The sequence below is a fragment of the Herpailurus yagouaroundi genome, unplaced genomic scaffold, assembly GCF_014898765.1.
Source record: "Herpailurus yagouaroundi ecotype Mexico unplaced genomic scaffold, PumYag 160, whole genome shotgun sequence".
In the NCBI taxonomy this organism is placed as follows: domain Eukaryota; kingdom Metazoa; phylum Chordata; class Mammalia; order Carnivora; family Felidae; genus Herpailurus; species Herpailurus yagouaroundi.
The window spans coordinates 45,414,259-45,432,189 of NW_024412401.1; the positions used below are offsets into that span (position 1 = coordinate 45,414,259).

The 17,931-nt window shown below is 37.7% G+C and overlaps 2 protein-coding genes across 2 annotated transcripts; one reads left to right on the forward strand and one right to left on the reverse strand.

The window, feature by feature from the left end:
- The first annotated feature begins 1,446 nt into the window (after positions 1 to 1,446).
- Positions 1,447 to 6,203, forward strand: OR1Q1 (olfactory receptor family 1 subfamily Q member 1). Its single transcript, XM_040481233.1, has 2 exons — positions 1,447 to 2,358; positions 5,871 to 6,203. Exons 1-2 carry the CDS (start codon positions 1,447 to 1,449, stop codon positions 5,904 to 5,906), a joined length of 948 nt encoding a protein of 315 aa, XP_040337167.1. The 3' UTR covers positions 5,907 to 6,203.
- Positions 6,204 to 13,056: 6,853 nt separating this feature from the next.
- On the reverse strand, positions 13,057 to 14,040 carry LOC121034358 (olfactory receptor 1361-like). The gene has a single exon (XM_040481184.1). It carries the CDS (start codon positions 14,038 to 14,040, stop codon positions 13,057 to 13,059), a length of 984 nt encoding a protein of 327 aa, XP_040337118.1.
- Between the last annotated feature and the right edge of the window lie 3,891 nt (positions 14,041 to 17,931).

Genomic DNA, 17,931 nt, shown 5'->3' on the forward strand with positions numbered 1-17,931 from the left:
AAATGATTTCAGAAAAGAGAAACATAGAAGCTGAGAATCTGGAAACTGTTTCTCCTGAAACGTGTCTGTATATTCTTTGAGAAGTCTTTGGGTACCACCAGGGATACGCATTCCTCAAAATAGAAACTGTTGGACCAAATAACTTATGAAACCCTTTTAGTAGGTGGATTTCTCAGTTATGTAGCCCATCAAGAGGTCTTATTACCATGTATAAGGTGCCTTGGTTTTAATTTGAGGAGTCATGTTATATGGTATCACTAGCATAGTCTTTGGAGTCCAATAAACATGACTTTAAATTCAGATTTTTCCCTTTGTGGGCAAAACAAAACAAAACAAACAAACAAAAAAGGTTAAACTTTCCATGCCTTAGTTTTCTAATTTTTAAAACTGGTGAATCTGTACAATTTGTAGTAGTGGTGATGTTGATGACAATGAAAAATCCACACCTCGTTATTTTGGAAAAGAATTAAGTCCTTGATCTGTCTATCAACACCGTGTGTAGTTTATATTGGAGCACAAAAGTGATAGTAACTAAGCAGGCTTCTCAAATGTTCAAATCTATAAAAATAATCCTTTTTTAGAAAACAGTACAGAGCTTCCTAAAAAAAAAATAAGATTATAACTACTATATGGTAGTTATAATCTGGGCCCCCAGGCCTGAGGCCCAGTACTATCAGTACTATAGGGTCCAGCAATTCCACTTCTGGGTATTTATTCACAGAAAACAAAAATACTAAATTCAAAAAAATGTATGTACACTTATGTTCACTGCAGCATTATTTACAATAGCCATGACATGAAAACAGCTTAAATGTCCATGGATGAATGAATGGCTTAAGATGTGGCATGTACACACACACACACACACACACACACACACACACACACACACACACGAATGCTATCCAGCCATAAAAAAAGGAATGAAAACTTGCCATTTGCAATGACATGGATGGACCTTAAGGGCATTATTCTAAGTGAAATAAATCAGATAGAGAAAAACAAATACATATGACCTCACTTATATGAGGAATATAAAGAAGAAAAAAAAACCTCATAGATGCAGAGAACAGAATGGTGGCTGCCAGAGGCAGAGGGCAGGAAGTGGGTGAAATGGGTGAATGGAGTTCAAAGGTACAGACTTACAGTTAAAAAATGAATAAGTCATGAAAATGTAATGTACAGCATTTTTAGCAGAGTTCATAATATTGTACTGCATTATTTGAAAGTTGCTAAGAGAGTATATCTTAAAAGTCTTCATCACAAGAAAAATAACTTGGAATTATGTATGGAGATGGGCATTAACTAGAATTATTGTGGCAACCATTTTGCAATTTATACAAATATTGAATCATTATGGTGTATACCTGAAACTAATATAATATTATATGCCAATTATATATCTCAATAAAAAAATAATAATCCTGTTTGTTCTTATGGCAACAGATGGTCAATAACAGCTGGACCAGTGTATCCCATTTTGTTCTATTGGGCATATCTACCCACCTGGAAGAGCAGATCCCACTCTTTCTTCTTTTTCTACTGATGTATGCAATCAACATTTTTGGGAACTTTGCCATCATCACATTGATTATCTCTACTCCATGTCTCCACACCCCCATGTACATCTTCCTCAGTAATTTGGCTTTGGCAGACATCTGTTTCACCTCCACCACGGTCCCCAAGATGCTACAGAACATTTTCTCGCCTACAAAGGCCATTTCCTACATGGGCTGCTTAGCCCAGACCTATTTCTTCATTTGCTTTGCAGCCATGGAAAACTTCCTTCTGGCTGTGATGGCCTATGATAGATACATCGCTATCTGCTACCCTTTCCGCTACCCTATGATCCTGACCAGAATGCTGTGTTCACAGATGGTGGCTCTGTGCCATATCCTCTCCCATCTTCATGCCCTGCTGCACACCTTTCTTATGGGCCGATTAATCTTCTGTGCAGATAACCAGATTCCCCATTTCTTCTGTGACCTCTACCCTCTGATGAAGATTTCCTGCTCCAGCCCCTACCTCAACACCCTGATGATTCACACGGAGGGTGTTATTGTCATCAATGGAGCTCTGGCTTTCATCATTGTCTCCTATGCCCGCATCATCTCAGTGGTCCTCCAGATCCCCTTGGCCAAGAGCAAATGGAGAGCTTTTTCTACCTGTGGCTCCCACCTCACTGTGGTGTCTATCTTCTATGGCACACTCACATGGGTCTACTTCCGGCCCCTTACCAGCTATTCAGTGACTGAGGGTCGCATTCTGACAGTCATGTACACAGTGGTGACCCCCATGCTGAACCCCTTCATTTACAGCCTGAGGAATGGGGATGTCAAGGGAGCCTTCAGAAAATGGGTGAGCAGAATGTGGACTTCTTCCTTTAGATAAAAACCCAAAACACAGTTCCCAGTTTTATCTATGATTCTGGGGAAACAGTTTTGCCCTTCGCATATCTGTTTCCTTTAGAACTTCTCAGAAATATCTAAATTAGGAACATATTATGGATTTTACCATTGAATATTATCCTGAGCTGTCCCTTAATTCCAAAGCACATGAAACTATGTATTTAGTGTAAGCCACTTGTGTAACTTTAATTATAATTGAGAATGTTTTCTGGGTCTGCCATTAAACAACAAGGTTGTAACATTCTTAGATGCAGGCAACAGAAACTAATTCTGGTTGATTCATGGAGGAAATGAGTTTATTAAAAGAGTATGTGAAACTCATGAATTTCCAAGAAGGCTAAGCAACCGGGCTCAATAAAATAAACAAGACTAAGAAAGATCATATGGTCATAACCACAATCAAAATCATATCCTAGAATTGGTCTGATGAGATCACTGCTGTAGACTCTTTTCACTGCCGCGTATATCATCAACAACACTATCAGTACTAGCCATTTGCATAGCCCCTGGAGGCCTGACAACCAGATGTGACAACCTCCAGAAAGAACTGCCCACTTCTTGTTCTTTGTAACAACGCATCTAGATTCAAAATGAGGTGGTCCATGTGGCTGGCCAAGACTTGGTCATGGCGTCCATGCTCTAGTTCTCAAGGAAACCGGGCAAGCAATATTGCTGCTTTCATTATCTGTAAGTGGGTGAGAGGTTCTACCTCCCACCAAGACAAATGAAATGGTGGAACTACTCCAGTATGGGAAGAGAGACATAATGACAAATATCTACTATTTAGGGTCAGTAATTAAGCACTGTCACAGCTCTCCAACTTGCATTTTCTTAACCTTTATTAGCTGCACCATTCAGGGATAACTTAAACTCTTTTTGTCTCAGCATGCTCCTAATCTTCTCTGTAGCTGATTTGTGGAACTTGCCTATATTACTGGGCATTTGCCAACTAATCAGTGCTAGAAATGAGAAATGGGTCCGAGAGCTAAGATGTCTATTAAAATGTCAATTCTTTGGTTTCATGGGCGTTTCCAGTTTCTTTCTGAAAGGAAAAGGTGAGAAGGACCTCCCAGGACATGGGGCAGAAATTACAAGGGCAGGCTGATTTATAGGCCATCAGACTGTAGAAAGTTTTATTGTAGGATATGAGCAGTTATAGCACTGAATTGAGAAGGAGCTAACATTGTGGTAATTTTGTGTAATGGGATAGAAGAATGGTTTCTTGGAACCTATATGTAAGTATTGGTCACCAATGAAACTGGTTTAAGGAGCTAAACTCCTTGAGTCTTTGACTGCATCAGGATAATAAATTCTTCCAAGGTAAAGAGGGCCCTGACACTTATAAAATGATAATAACAGAGAAATGAAACCAACTTTTGATTACTTAACTCTGGTTCTTCACACTTTCCAGGAAGTACCTAACATATCCAATATTTTTCTTCTGGATTATACTGTTTTCTTTTACTTTGTCTTTCCTGCCTCCTTGGCCTACCTTCCTCCTTTCTGTGTCTTTAGGTGGCAGTTCCATGGCTGATCTCCTTTATGCTTTACCAAATAATTTGCATCACCTGTTAGCACAGTAGCCTCTTCTAAGAAGCCCCAAATGCCCCTATGGAAAGAACTTTCTTCAGGTAAAGAAATGGACAAGAGAGTAAATTAATACATTAATAATTGAAGAACTGGAAAATGCTATGGAAAAATTTTGTATTTAGATAATACACTTCCACTTCTAGGAGTTTATCTCACATAATGGATATATATAATGAATAAATATATTTTATGTTCAATACACTTTTGTTTATGATAGTGAAAAATTAGAAATAATTTTCATGTATACTAATGGAATTCTGGTTCATTTTGTTTGGTAGTTAGATAGACAGTATTATCTGCTCACAATTCTTCCTTCCTTTTCTTTCTTTGTCATGGCTTTTCTGGGGCAGAATCCACATCTCCATCCCATTGACTTTGGGCTGGCTTTAGCTAGCAGTTTATGAACAGGCATAGCAAATGCTGCTTCCAATAAAAAAGCTTTGAAAGGATTTAGATCATTTGGTTTGCCCTCTTGAGCTCTGGCATTCACCATGAGATAAAAAGCTCATCTCATGTAGCTAAAGCTCCTTAGCTTTAGTCTCAGAATGTGAAACACATAGAGCAGACCTGAACTTGACCCAGGACTGATGCACGGTTGCCTCTTCTAACCTGCAAATTTTTTACCAAGGAATAAATATCTATTGTTATAAGCCACTGAGGTTTGGGGAATGTCTCTTCTTCAGTACTTTGAAGGAAATTTCAACCAATACATTACACACATACCATGAACTGCTGTGCAGTCAATAAAAAGAATAAGGCAGATTAATTCCTGGCCTTACTCTCAGATCATCAATAACCTTTAGGTACATACAGATATCCAAACCATTAACCACCAGCAGTTTGTTCATTTCTCCCATTATTTTTTTCACTTGTATGCTATTGATGATGATGATGTTGATGATGATGATGGTGATGATGATATACACACATATGGTGCTCATGAGCTGGTCATTATTATGAGTGCTTTACATATATTTTATTCATAAAATCCTTTCAACAACCCTAAATTATAGATACAATTTCTCTCTTCTTTACAGATGGGTAACTGAGGCAGAGGGTAGTTGAATCATTGTGAAAGATCATTCTAGTGTAAGCCCTATAGTTGGCTTTTCTTTCTGTAATGCAAGTGCCTGACTTAACTTTGATTTTGGAGGGATCCATTTTAAAGGCTATCTCAAATAAATACATTGCCAGCCACACTCCCTGCCACTTTATATCCACCCACACACACACAGAATGCTCATTTGTTTTAGAGATCTTGATTGATTTAAATTAACTGACTATTTGGGATGTTTGTTTTTTTCTCATCCCACACTTTAAACTCCTGTTCTTATGTTTTAAATCTGCCCACAAAGTGAACTTGTGAAACCCTAGGCCCCTCATTTTACCTCAATAAAAACAGAACACCAAGCCCAAGCTCTCTCACGCTCCCTTTCTACCTGTGAACCTGCTGTGTGCCCCTAGGTATGCTGTATGCTTTCCAGGACCTGTGAGTAATAAACCTTTTTTTTTTTTCCCAAAGTTTCCCAGTGCTTATTACTGAGGCCTCTTGCAATTTATAGTAAGAACCACAGGGGTAGGTCCAGCTACAACACTGGTTATCAACAGCCTGAGAAAATAATTACACAGCAAGTAATGACACAAGTGGGATTCTAATTCATAGTATCTGGCTCCAGAATCCATCCCCTTAAACACTATCCTACACCATCTTCAAGAAAGCCCATTATCATTTCTCTTGGGTTTCTGTACTCTGTTTCATGCTGACCTCTTCAAGGAGAATAATTTCTGGAAGATAATATGTTTGCACAAAAGAGCTACTTACTTCTATTGTGTCAGTGTAATTATAAATACTGTACTCTTTATCTCCCAAAGGTGTGTGTTTCTTTACACCAACACTTAACTATCTGAAAAGGAAATCAAGAAAACAATCCCGTTTGCAACAGCATCAAAAAGAATAAAATATTTAGGAATAAATTTAACCAATGAGTTGAAAGATATGTACACTACAAATGGTAAAATGCTGATGAAATAAATTAAAGCAGACACAAATAAATAGAAAGATATACCACGTGCACGGATTGGAAGAATTAATATTGCTAAAATACCAATACTACCCAAGGGGATATTCAGATTCAACACAATCCCTATAAAAATTTCAAAGGCATTTTTCACAGAAAAACATTCTAAAATACTTATGGAACAAGAGAAGACCCCAAATAGCCAAAGCAATCTTGATAAAGAACAAAGCTGGAGACATCATATTTCCTAATTTTAAACTGTATTACAAAGCTACAGTAATCAAAAACAGTACGGTACTAGCATAAAAACAGACACATAGGCCAATGAAAAGAATAGAGAGCCCAGAAATAAGCCCAGGCACAAATAGTCAACTACTCTTTGACAAAGGCGCCAAGAACACACAAAGGAAAAAGGATAGTCTTTTGAATGCATGATGTTGGATAACCTGGATATCCATATCCAAAAGAATGAAACCTGACCCCTACATTACACCAGTCACAAAAATTAACTTGAAATAGATTAAAGATTTGAAATGTAAGACATGAAACCATAAAACTCCTAGAGGAAAACATAGAGAAAAACCTTCTTGACATTGATCTTGGTAATCTTTTTTTAAAAAATTTTTAATGTTTATTTATTTTTGAGAGAGAGAAAGAGAGACAGAGTATGAGTAGGGGAGAGGCAGAGAGGGAGATACAGAATCTGAAGCAGACTCCAGGCTCTAAGTTGTCAGCACAGGGCCTGATGTGGGGCTCAAACTCACAAACCACGAGATCATGACCTGAGCCAAAGTCAGACACTTAACCAACTGAGCCACCCAGGTGCCCCTTGGCAACCTTTTTTTTTTTTCAATATGTCATTAAAAGAATGGGCAAAAAAATCAAAAGCTGACAAACAGGATTTCATGAACTAAAAAGTATCTGCACAGCAAAAGAAAGAATCAACAAAATGAAAAGGCAATGTATGGAATGGAAGAAGACAATGGCAAACCATATATTTGATAAGGGGTTACTATCCAAAGTATATAAGGAACTCATACAATTCAATAGCAAAAACAAAGCAAATGAAACCATATATTCCTATTAAAATGAACAAAGGACCACAATAGACATTTTCCCAAAGAAGACATACAAGTGACTAACAGGTATATGAAAAAGTGCTCAATATCACTAATCATCAGGGAAATGCAAATCAAACCACAATAAGATATCACCTCACACCCATTGCAATGGCTATTATCAAAAAGGTAAGAAATAATAAGTGTTGGCAAGGATGAGGAGAAACTGAAACTCTTCCACACTGTTGATGGGAATGTAAAATGATACAGCTGCTATGGAAAACACAGTATGAAAAGTTCCTCAAAAATTTAAAAATAGACCTACCACATGATCCAGCAATTCCATTTCCAGGTATACACACAAAGGAAAGAAACTAGTGCCTAGAAGAGATATCTGCACTCCCATGTTCATTGCAGCATCATTGACAATAGTCAAGATATGGAAACCAACTATGTGTCTGTCAACAGATGAATGGATAAAGAAATTTGGGTATGTATATACAACGGAATATTATTCAGGTTTAAAAGATTATATCTAGTCATTTGCAACAACATGGATGAACTTGGAGGACCTTATGCTAAGTGAAATAAGCCAGACATAGAAAGGAAACAAAACTGCATGATATCTCCTAATCTAAAAGAATCAAATACTTAAGAAGCAGACAGTAGAACAGAAGTTACCAGTGGCAGAGAGTTGGGGGAAATGGGGAGATATTGCTTAAAGATACAAAGTTGCAGTTGTGTAGGATAAGTACGAAGTCTAGAGATCTAATGTACAGCATGATAAACATAGTTAATAATATTGCACTGCCTATTGAAAATTTGCTAAGAGATTGGATTCCAGGTGCTCTTAGCACACACACACAAATGGTAACTATGTGAGGAGACGACATGTTAATTAGCTTGACTGAAGTAATCACATCACTATGTATGTCTGTACCAAACCATCATGTTGTACACCTTAAATATATAAAATTCTTATTTAAAAAATAAAATAAATAAAATAAAAAATCTTTCTAGTGTTCCTTCCTCACTCCTTGATGACTTCAGCATCTGATTCTCTGTCTCCACCACTATTTAATTCTCACATTTGGAAATACCAATATCCATACAAATGGTTTATCTAGCAACTTGGATTCTCCATTCCTACCCTGTTTAGCTCCAGCAATCTTTTCCTTCACCTCATCTCAGCCACCCACTCATATGGTTATATCTTAGACTTTGCTATTACAAGCTCTTTCACCTGACTTAATTCAGATCTCCGACTCCATCCATTCTCTGACACTGCTGAGATTACCATTGCTTGAGATTGTTTTTCATTATCCATCACTTCATTCATGCTCTTCTTTCCCACCTTAACAAGAATATATTTTATGGTCCAGAACTGTAACCATCTTCTTGCAAACACCCTTAGTTCTATCGTCTCATTTTGCTCTACCTGGCAAAATTCTAGCCCTAGGTAAACCCAACATTTTGTTTTGATGACCTGAATATATTTGGAGAACATCACCCAATCATGCTGATTTAATATTAAGCTTCTGAACAAAACACCAATATTGGCAGAGTTGGGGCTTACCATAACATCTCCTAGAACTTCACTTTCCCAAACTCTAGCATATTCCACACATTTCTTTCTACAATTCTCTAAAACAACCCTGCTCCCACTACTCTCTATTGAAGTCTCTTCAAATACATGACATCTTCCTGCCATCAAATCCATCAGCCCACCTACAACTGAACCCATGTATGCTGACTTCCTTTTTGTTAGAGGGGGAAATGTGGCTCAGCCCCTTGATAAAATCATCCCCTATGATTTGATATGAATCCTCTTTTGAGGCCTTTATTCTTGCAATTAAATACTTTCTCTCTTGAATTATTAATTTTTAATTACATACTGGATCATTTCTATCAGCAAGCAAACAAGCTTATTATCTTTATCCTTTACAAAAATTAAGAGGAAATTCTCCCTTGACTCATGTCCTTCTCAAATTACACACCACTTTTTGTCTACCTTCTCAAAAACAAAACAAAACAAAACAAAACAAAAAAACTATACTTCAGAAGTATCTATCATCACAGCCTCCACTCTCAGTTGCAATTTTATCATAAAAGGAATGTAATTAGAATTTTTCCCTTAACACTTCACTTAAGTACTCTGATTTTCAAAGTTTCCAGTAATCTATATCTTGCCAAATCTAATAATCAATTATGTTTTCTTTAATGACCTCTTAACTACATTTGAGTGAGTGAGACTCCTGTATTCTGGATATACTCTTTCCTAGGATCATTACATACTAAATTACCTGCCTTCTTTCTACTAATGGCCACTTGTCAGTTTCCTTTCCTACCTCTACTCCCAGACCTTTAAATTTTTATGTTTTTATTTATTGAGAGAGAGAGAGAGAGAGGGAGAGAGAGAGAAAGAGACAGTGCAACTAGGGGAGGGACAGAGAGAGAGGGAGACACAGAATCTGAAGCAGGCTCCAGGCTCCAAGCCAGCTGTCAGCACAGAGCCTGACACAGGACTTGAACTCACGAACTGTGAGATCATGACCTGAGCCAAAGTTGGACGCTTAACCGACTGAGCCACCCAGGCGCCCCTGAGTTCCACTCCCAGGCCTTTAAATCTTTAAGTGTGCACCTATCTCAGGGCTCTTCTCTTTTCTATCTTCTCTTACTATGTGATTCTATCCAGTGCTATGGCTTGAAACACGATCTACATTTGGTTGTGACATTTCTATCTCAAGACAAGATGTCTCCATGAGCCTCAAGAATTATATATTCAACTGCCTATGAAATATCTCCACTTGGGTAGAGATCACAAAATTAACATGGCCATACAGACTTAGTGATTTTGCCCCCCTCCCAACCGAATCTGCATTACTTCCACCTCCACAGAGACTGTCACATATATTAGAAATTAGCAAAATGATTCCATCCACTTCCACAGTCCATCCTTGATTCTTCTTTTTCCCCTGAAATATTACATCAAGTCTATCAGTGTGTTTAAACAGCTCCACTTACCTTTAGTCCCAAATCAGACCACCTACTTCTGGTGTTAGAGCCACTATGAAGACTCTCCCACCCAGTCTCTATTACCAGTGGCCTAGATTGTCTTTTATGAAGTGACATGAACACTCAGATGGAATAATTCAGTATAAATACTGAACTTCTTATTAGTACTGTGAGTTGAAAATAATGAGAGACTGTAAAATTATTACTGCTTTAAAAGAGGTTTAGCAGCACCTTCAACAGTATCCAAATTATGGAAAGAGCCTAAATGTCCATCAATGATGAATGGATAAAGAAGATGTGGTTTATATATACAATGGAATACTACTTGGCAATGAGAAAGAATGAAATCTGGCCATTTGCAGCAATGTGGATGGAACTGGAGAGTGTTATGCTAAGTGAAATAAGTCATACAGAGAAAGACAGATACCATATGTACCAGAAAGACAGATACCATATGTGGATCTTCAGAAACTTAACAGAAGACCATGGGGGAGGGGAAGGGGGGAAAAAGTTACAGAGAGGGAGGGAGGCAAACCATAAGAGACTCTTGAGGACTGAGAACAAACTAAGGGTATATAGGGGGTTGAGGAGAGGGGAAAGTGTGTGACGGTCAGGGAGGAGGGCACTTGTTGGGATGAGCACTGTGTGTTGTATGGAAACCAATTTGACAATAAATTATAATTTAAAAATAAAAATAAATAAAAATAAAAGAGGTTTAGGCTACTCCATGGTCCACTCAAAACTCACTCTCCTGGGTGAAACACCTGTACTCTGAAAACTATAAAACACTGATGAAAGAAATTGAAGATTACACAAATAAATGGAAAGATATTCCATGTTCATGGACTGGGAGAACAAATATTGCTAAAATGTTCATGCTACCAAAAGCAATCTATAGATTTAATGCAATCCCTCTAAAAATATCAACAGCATTTTTCAAAGAACTAGAACAAATAATCCTAAAATTTGTATGAAACCACTGAAGACCCTGACTAGCCAAAGCAATCCTGAGAAAGAAGAACAAAAGTGGAGACATCACAATCCCAGATTTCAAGATATAATACAAAGATGTAGTAATCAAAACAGTACTGGCACAAAAGTAGACACAGATCAATGGAACAGAATAAAGAGCCCAGAAATAAATCCAACATTATATGGTTAACTAACCTTTGACAAAGGAGGCAGAATATGCAATGGGAAAAAGTCTCTTCAAGAAACGGTGTTGGGAAACTGGATAGTAGCATGCAAAAGAATGAAACTGGACCACTTTCTTGCACCATACATAAAAATAAACTCAAAATGGATTAAAGACCTAAATGTGAGACCTGAAACCACAAAGATCCTAGATGAGAATGCAGGCAGTAATTTCTCTGACATTGGCCATAGCAACATTTTTCTACATATGGCTCCGAAGGCAAGGGAAACAAAAGCAAAAATTAACTATTGAAACTATGTTACAATAGAAAGCTTTTGCACAGCAAAGAAAACAAGCAATAACACAAAAATGCAACCTACTGAAAGGGAGAAGATATTTGCTAATGATATATCTTATAAGGGGTTAATATCCTAAATATATAAAGAACTTATGCAACTCAACACCAAAAAACCCCACCAATTTAATAATCCAATTAAAAAGGGGCAGAAGACATGAACAGACACACCAAAGAAGACATACAGATGGCCAAGAGACACATGAAAAGATGCTCGACATCACTCATCATTAGGAAAATGCAAATCAAATCCACAATGAGATATCACCTCACACTTGTCAAAATGGCTAAAATAAAAAACATGAGAAATAACAGCTGTTGGTGAGGATATGGAGAAAAAGAACCCTTGTGCTGTTGGTGGGAATTCAAACTGGTGTAGCCACTGTGAAAAACACTATGTAGGTTCCTCAAACAATTAAACAGAGAATTACCATATGATCAAGTAAGTCCACTACTTAGTATTTACCCAAAGAAAACAAAATCATGAATTCAAATATATATATATATATATATATATATATATATATATATATATATACACACCCCTATGTTTATTGCAGCATTATTTATAATAGCCAAGATATGGTAGCAACCCAAGTGCCCATTGGTAGATGAATGGATAAAGAATATGTGATACATACACACACCTACACACACACACACACACACACACACACACACACACACCATGGAATATTACTCAGCCATAAAAAAGAATGAAACCTTGCCATGTTCAACAATGTGGATGGATCTAGAGGGTATAATGCTAAGTGAAATAAGTCAGTCAGAGAAAGACAAAACCATATGATTTCACTCATAAGAAACAAAACAAATGAACAAAGGAAAAAGAGACAAACAAAACAACAAGACCCTTAAATATAAAGAACAAGCTGGTGGTTACCAGAGGGGAGATGGGTGGGAGGATGGGTAAAATTGGTGAAGGGGATTAAGAGTACACTTACCATGACAAGCACTGAGTAATGTGTAAAATTGTTGAATCAGTATATTGTGCACCTAAAACTAATACAACACTGTAAATTAATTATACTGGAATTATAGATAGATGATAGATAGATAGATACAAAAACACTCTCCTGTATAATGGTATTGTAACTCACTTTAAATTTTCTCTGGAAAACAGTACATGCCACAACATCACTAAAATGATCAAAATTCTGCAAGCCTTACTATGTGTAATAATCTGGTTTAGTAACCCCCTATGCCCTATATTAGATCTGAAAGATGAGAGATTCAGATGTTGAGATCTAAAAACATCTGTTCAGTTCCAATATGATGAGATTCTAGGTCAGTCAATGGGGACCAGGACTATTTATTCATGAACTCACTTCTTTCTACCAGATCCAAACAAGAGGGAGCCAACAAGGAAGATTATTCCACAGGAATGTGAACCATACCAGTTATTAGGAATGTAATCCATATATTTGAGGTATTTTCAAGTTAAATCTTAACTCTGTGCTCAGGAGATGTTCTGCCATCCCCCATTTACCTGGGAACCAGGTTGGAAGTTTCTTGAGATGCAGAGTTTCCTGAAAAGCCTTCGCAGAGCTCCCTTAACCTCCTGGTTCCTCAGGCTGTAGATCAGTGGGTTTAGCATAGGAGTAACTACTGTGTAAAACATGGCGACTTGGCGATCCTGGTCCAAGTCATAGCTGGAGGATGGCCGGAGATACATGTGGATCACAGAGCCATACAGGAGCAGCACAACCAGAATGTGGGAGCTACATGTGGACAGGGCTTTGCGCAGGGCAGCAACTGAATGCGTGCGAGCTATGGCAACAGCAATGCGGGCATAGGAACCTAAAATGAAGAAGAAGGGGCTGACCACCACAGCTACGCCCTCAGTAAATATTAGCATTTCATTGACCACTGGTCGGGTGCAGGAGAGTTTTAACAAGGGTGTGATGTCACAGAAGAAATGGGTGACCTGGTTGCCACAAAAGGTTAAGCGGGTGACCAACACACTATAAAGCAGGCTGTTGAGGCTGACAACCACCCACGAGGTCAAGGTTATACGCAGACAGAGGCCACGGCTGATGATGGCAGAGTATCTTAATGGGTCACAGATGGCAACATAGCGGTCATAGGCCATGGCAGCCAGCAAGTGGCCTTCCATGCTGCCCACAGCCATAAAACAGAAGAGCTGGATCATGCAGCAATTAAAGGAGATGATTCTATTCACAGACAGTGTGTGCACCAGCATCTGGGGAACAGTGATGGTTGTCAGAAACATGTCAATAAAGGAAAGCTGACTGAGCAGGAAATACATTGGAGTCTGAAGCTTGGGGTCTGAGAGGGCAACAATTACTAATAGGGCATTGCCCATAAGTGCCACCAGGTACATGGCAAGGACAATCCCAAAAATAACTGGCTGCATCTCTGCCCAGCTGGACAGGCCCAATAAGAAAAATTCAGTTACTTCTGTCCTGTTTCTAGTGGCCATAACACATGCTATAACACCTGCAAAGAGCAAGTGTTAGTATCAAATAATGCTGCAATCTACTCTGAGATAGCTTTTAGGAAACTTCTTGCACGCATGCCCCTAGTTTCCAAAAGAGTTTTTTCCTTCATTTCTTTCCCTTGTCATTATCTTTCTATCTATCCACTGGAGTACCCACCCACTCTTTAGTTTATTCCAGGTTCATTTACTGACTATTTTATAATCTCTCAATATGATATATATTAAGGGCATCAGGATAAATCACACATGGTTCCTGCATTTTCAAAATTCCCTGTATAACAAACAAGGGATCACTAAACACAAAATTTCTTTGGCGTTTGCTCTGTGCTAAACAGCATACTAAATATCATACGTTTAATTGTCACAACAATCCCGTATGGTACAAACTACTTTTATATTACAGACAAGAAAACTAAAGCAAAGAAACTACTTTGTTGAAGGTCTTATAGGAGCTGGGAATCAAAACCTTGACTCAACCCTGTATAGTTTTATTAGACACAAGCACCACATTTCGCTGATTGTCAGAGTTGGAAAGAAAACGAAACTTATGTCAAGGCTCCAGGCAAATGTCTGAGTCTCTACATCTCTGATGGGGCACTGGAGTGAAGATCTGGTCCTAACTTTGTATGTCCAGAAGCTATTGTTCTTTTGTAGGGGAGTTCTTCTTCCATTAAGTCAATTGGACTTACCTGGGATGAGAGTAGAAATGGTTAATAACATCGTTGCTTTTATTAATGATTAATTTTCAATAAATAATGTAAACTGCCAGTGGATGGGAGTGTTTCTTTCCAGTTCAGGTTTTCCCTACAGGCAGATGTACATGGTACACCAAAGAGGTAACATTTTGGGACTACTATATGGATAAGGATATTTTGATGAAATACTGTATTTCTTCATGAATGTGAGAAAAATTGTTTTAAAATAGTAAGGTTTAAAAGAACATACAATAAAAAGCATCAGTCTCTGACCCTAACTTTGCTCCATTTTGGTTTTATCACATCTGGTGGTTTGTACATTTACACCTTTAAATAAAATACTACTTGTTTATGTATCTATTTACCAGTTTTATCAATTTATCTTTTGGCTTTCTACTATGCAAGATGGTTTATCTTGTTTCCATTATGCCCATTCTTCTTTCCTCCCTTCCCCAATTTTTTGATGATTATTTTAGTTCTTAAATTTGTTGCTTTTCTGCTTTCAAGCAGTATACTTAAAATCTATATTTTTTATTCCATCAACTGCTGACTCCACTTCTCTTCCTCATCCCTGACGCTCCCAACATTTAGAAAGCTATATCTTGATCTATATATTGTCAAAATTGAAAACATATAAATTATGAGTTGGAACCACAATTATTTCTTTAAGGTAAAAACTATAAATTAGTAGACAACATTTACATTAGTATAACTACATAAATAATTTTCATTGCAGAGCCAAATGATGAGCTATAGTTGCATTTATTCTTTGATGAGTCCAGTGTCCCACCTCACTAAGGGAGAGTATTCCCAATATTCAGAGAAAGAATCAAAACACTTCTCTTAGTGATTTTCTTCATTCTAAAGATTATGGAGAGGCACTTAGGTGGCTCAATCGGCTGAGCGTCCAACTCCAGCTCAGGTCATGATCTCATGGTTTCTGAGTTCAAGCCCACATCGGACTCACTGCTGTCAGCCTGTCAGTGCAGAGACCACTTTGGATCCTCTCTCCCCCTCTCTTTGCCCCTCCCCAGCTTGTGCTCTCTTGAAAATAAATAAATATTTTTTTAAAAAAAAGGTCACGGAACAGGAGCTTAAATGATAACAAGGACTTACATTTTCCAGTGTCTGATAGTCTTTATATCTTCCTGTATCTTTCTCTATGTCTGTGGATATAGATCAAGCTACACCCTCCTGTGATCCTATTACCCATTCAAGGCAGTGGTGACACAGAGACATTAACATGAAGATATAGATGAAGGTGAACAAGAAGAGATGGGAAGGAAGAGAGATGGGATAAGTTCCTTCATGGGGAAAGGATGAAAGAAAATGAACTTCAAGAAGGAAAAAGTGCCAAAGACATAGATTTATCCATTATGAAGAGAATGTAATAACATAGAGTCCATTTTCTTCCAAGAAAAGCAAACCAGTATTTTTAAACTAATTATATGCAAAAAGAGTAATAAGCAGTGGTAGTACTCTTGGCTGACTTCTTCAAGACTCATTTCTGTATATTTCCTATTTCCCCAAATGTCAACATTAGTCTTGTCAGAGCTCTGTAGGTCCTATTTAGACAATTTTGAGGGATTAAGGATGCTGATGGTTTGGAGTAGTCCATTTAGGGAAGGAAGGTATGGACACATATTCATATACAGATTTGAACACCTCAAGACAGTAAACTAAACTGAAATCAGAGAGAGAAAAAAAGGAAGAATCCCCAGCATGAAACAGAAAAGCATCTCAGGTTCCCACCTGGTGCTTCGGGGATATCTAAAGTCATGGAGAAGGAACAGAGCTAGAGTGTCAGGCCTTAATCATGCTTATTCTTGTCTTTCTTCTTTGATGAAAGAACCAAGAGATATTAGATAATTCACTGTTTTATAAATATCTAAATATTAGGAATCTGCTCTATTAAATGCCTTCTTGGTCTAAATTCTATTTCTAGTCTGTTCCCCTGTGTTGATGAATCACAAAGTTTGAATCTGAGATGTGTAAACTGGAATTTCCTTTTCTCTGTCTCAAAAATGCATCTTCCAAATTATCATAAAATAAATTAGATGCTCTGTCACATATTTCTTGCACCTGGGAACTGTGGAATGTCTTTCCATATCCTCCCTGACTGCATGACTATATTCTCCATCTAAGCCTTCATAATTTCACTCAAAATCCTAATTTTTTCATGTTATAACTGACAATTCTCCCATCCCATGACTTCCCTTGACTATAATACTAGTTCCTCATTCTATTCTTTGATATTCTTAGTACCAATACCACACTATTTTCTAAAAGAGGGCTATGATTTATTATTTCTTCTTTCCTTTTGATTTACCATTAGGACAGAATATAGCCTTATTCTCACCTTTTCTCTGTATTTGCCACCATACACTCAAGATAGAAAGTTCAGGTAGAGTTGTGCTCCCTCTTCACCACAGTCTTACAAAAATAAGGATTCCCTTTCCATCATTTTCCATAAAAGCCTTTCTATATAGTAGCTTGTTCCAGTGAAGTGTCACTTATACACACTCACCCTGGACTCTGCCAACCCCAGGCACCTCTGTGTTCAGATGAAATATTAATTATAATGGGCTGAGCCCATCTACCTTCCAATATCAGCTGGGACTGGAGAGTGTGCTTCTTCTGCTTCCTTACACCTGGATCTCACCATAAAACTTCTGACAACAATTGGGTCTATAGGGAAGGTCTACTCCCTGGGGGACATCACAGGTTTTCTTGCATAATGTCAACAGTTGAGCAAGAAAAAACCCCAAGAGGAAAATGATTCTCATTTCATCATTTCAAGAATACAGCTCTCCTAACCTATCCTTTCTGTTATTGAGTGTTATTAAATCAAACATCTTAACTCAGCTGAATTAGCTACAAGGCATAAGGCTTTATGAGATACCAGTGGGATGACTCTGACCCCTGCTGTTTCCATTCTGCTCTCCAGTGACTTTTGCATTTCCTGCCCTCACTCCACTGCATTCTTTGCTGAAAGTCATCTGCCCATTTTGCTTATTTATTTTAGAACTATCATCTTCAAAATACCTGATTTGAACAAGTCTTTGAATAGAAAAGAAGCAGTAAGAAGTGGAGCACCACACTGAAAAATCTGAGAGTACATGCAAATTAGAGATATTCTTGGTCTCACTATAAAATAATGACATATAACTTATTGACA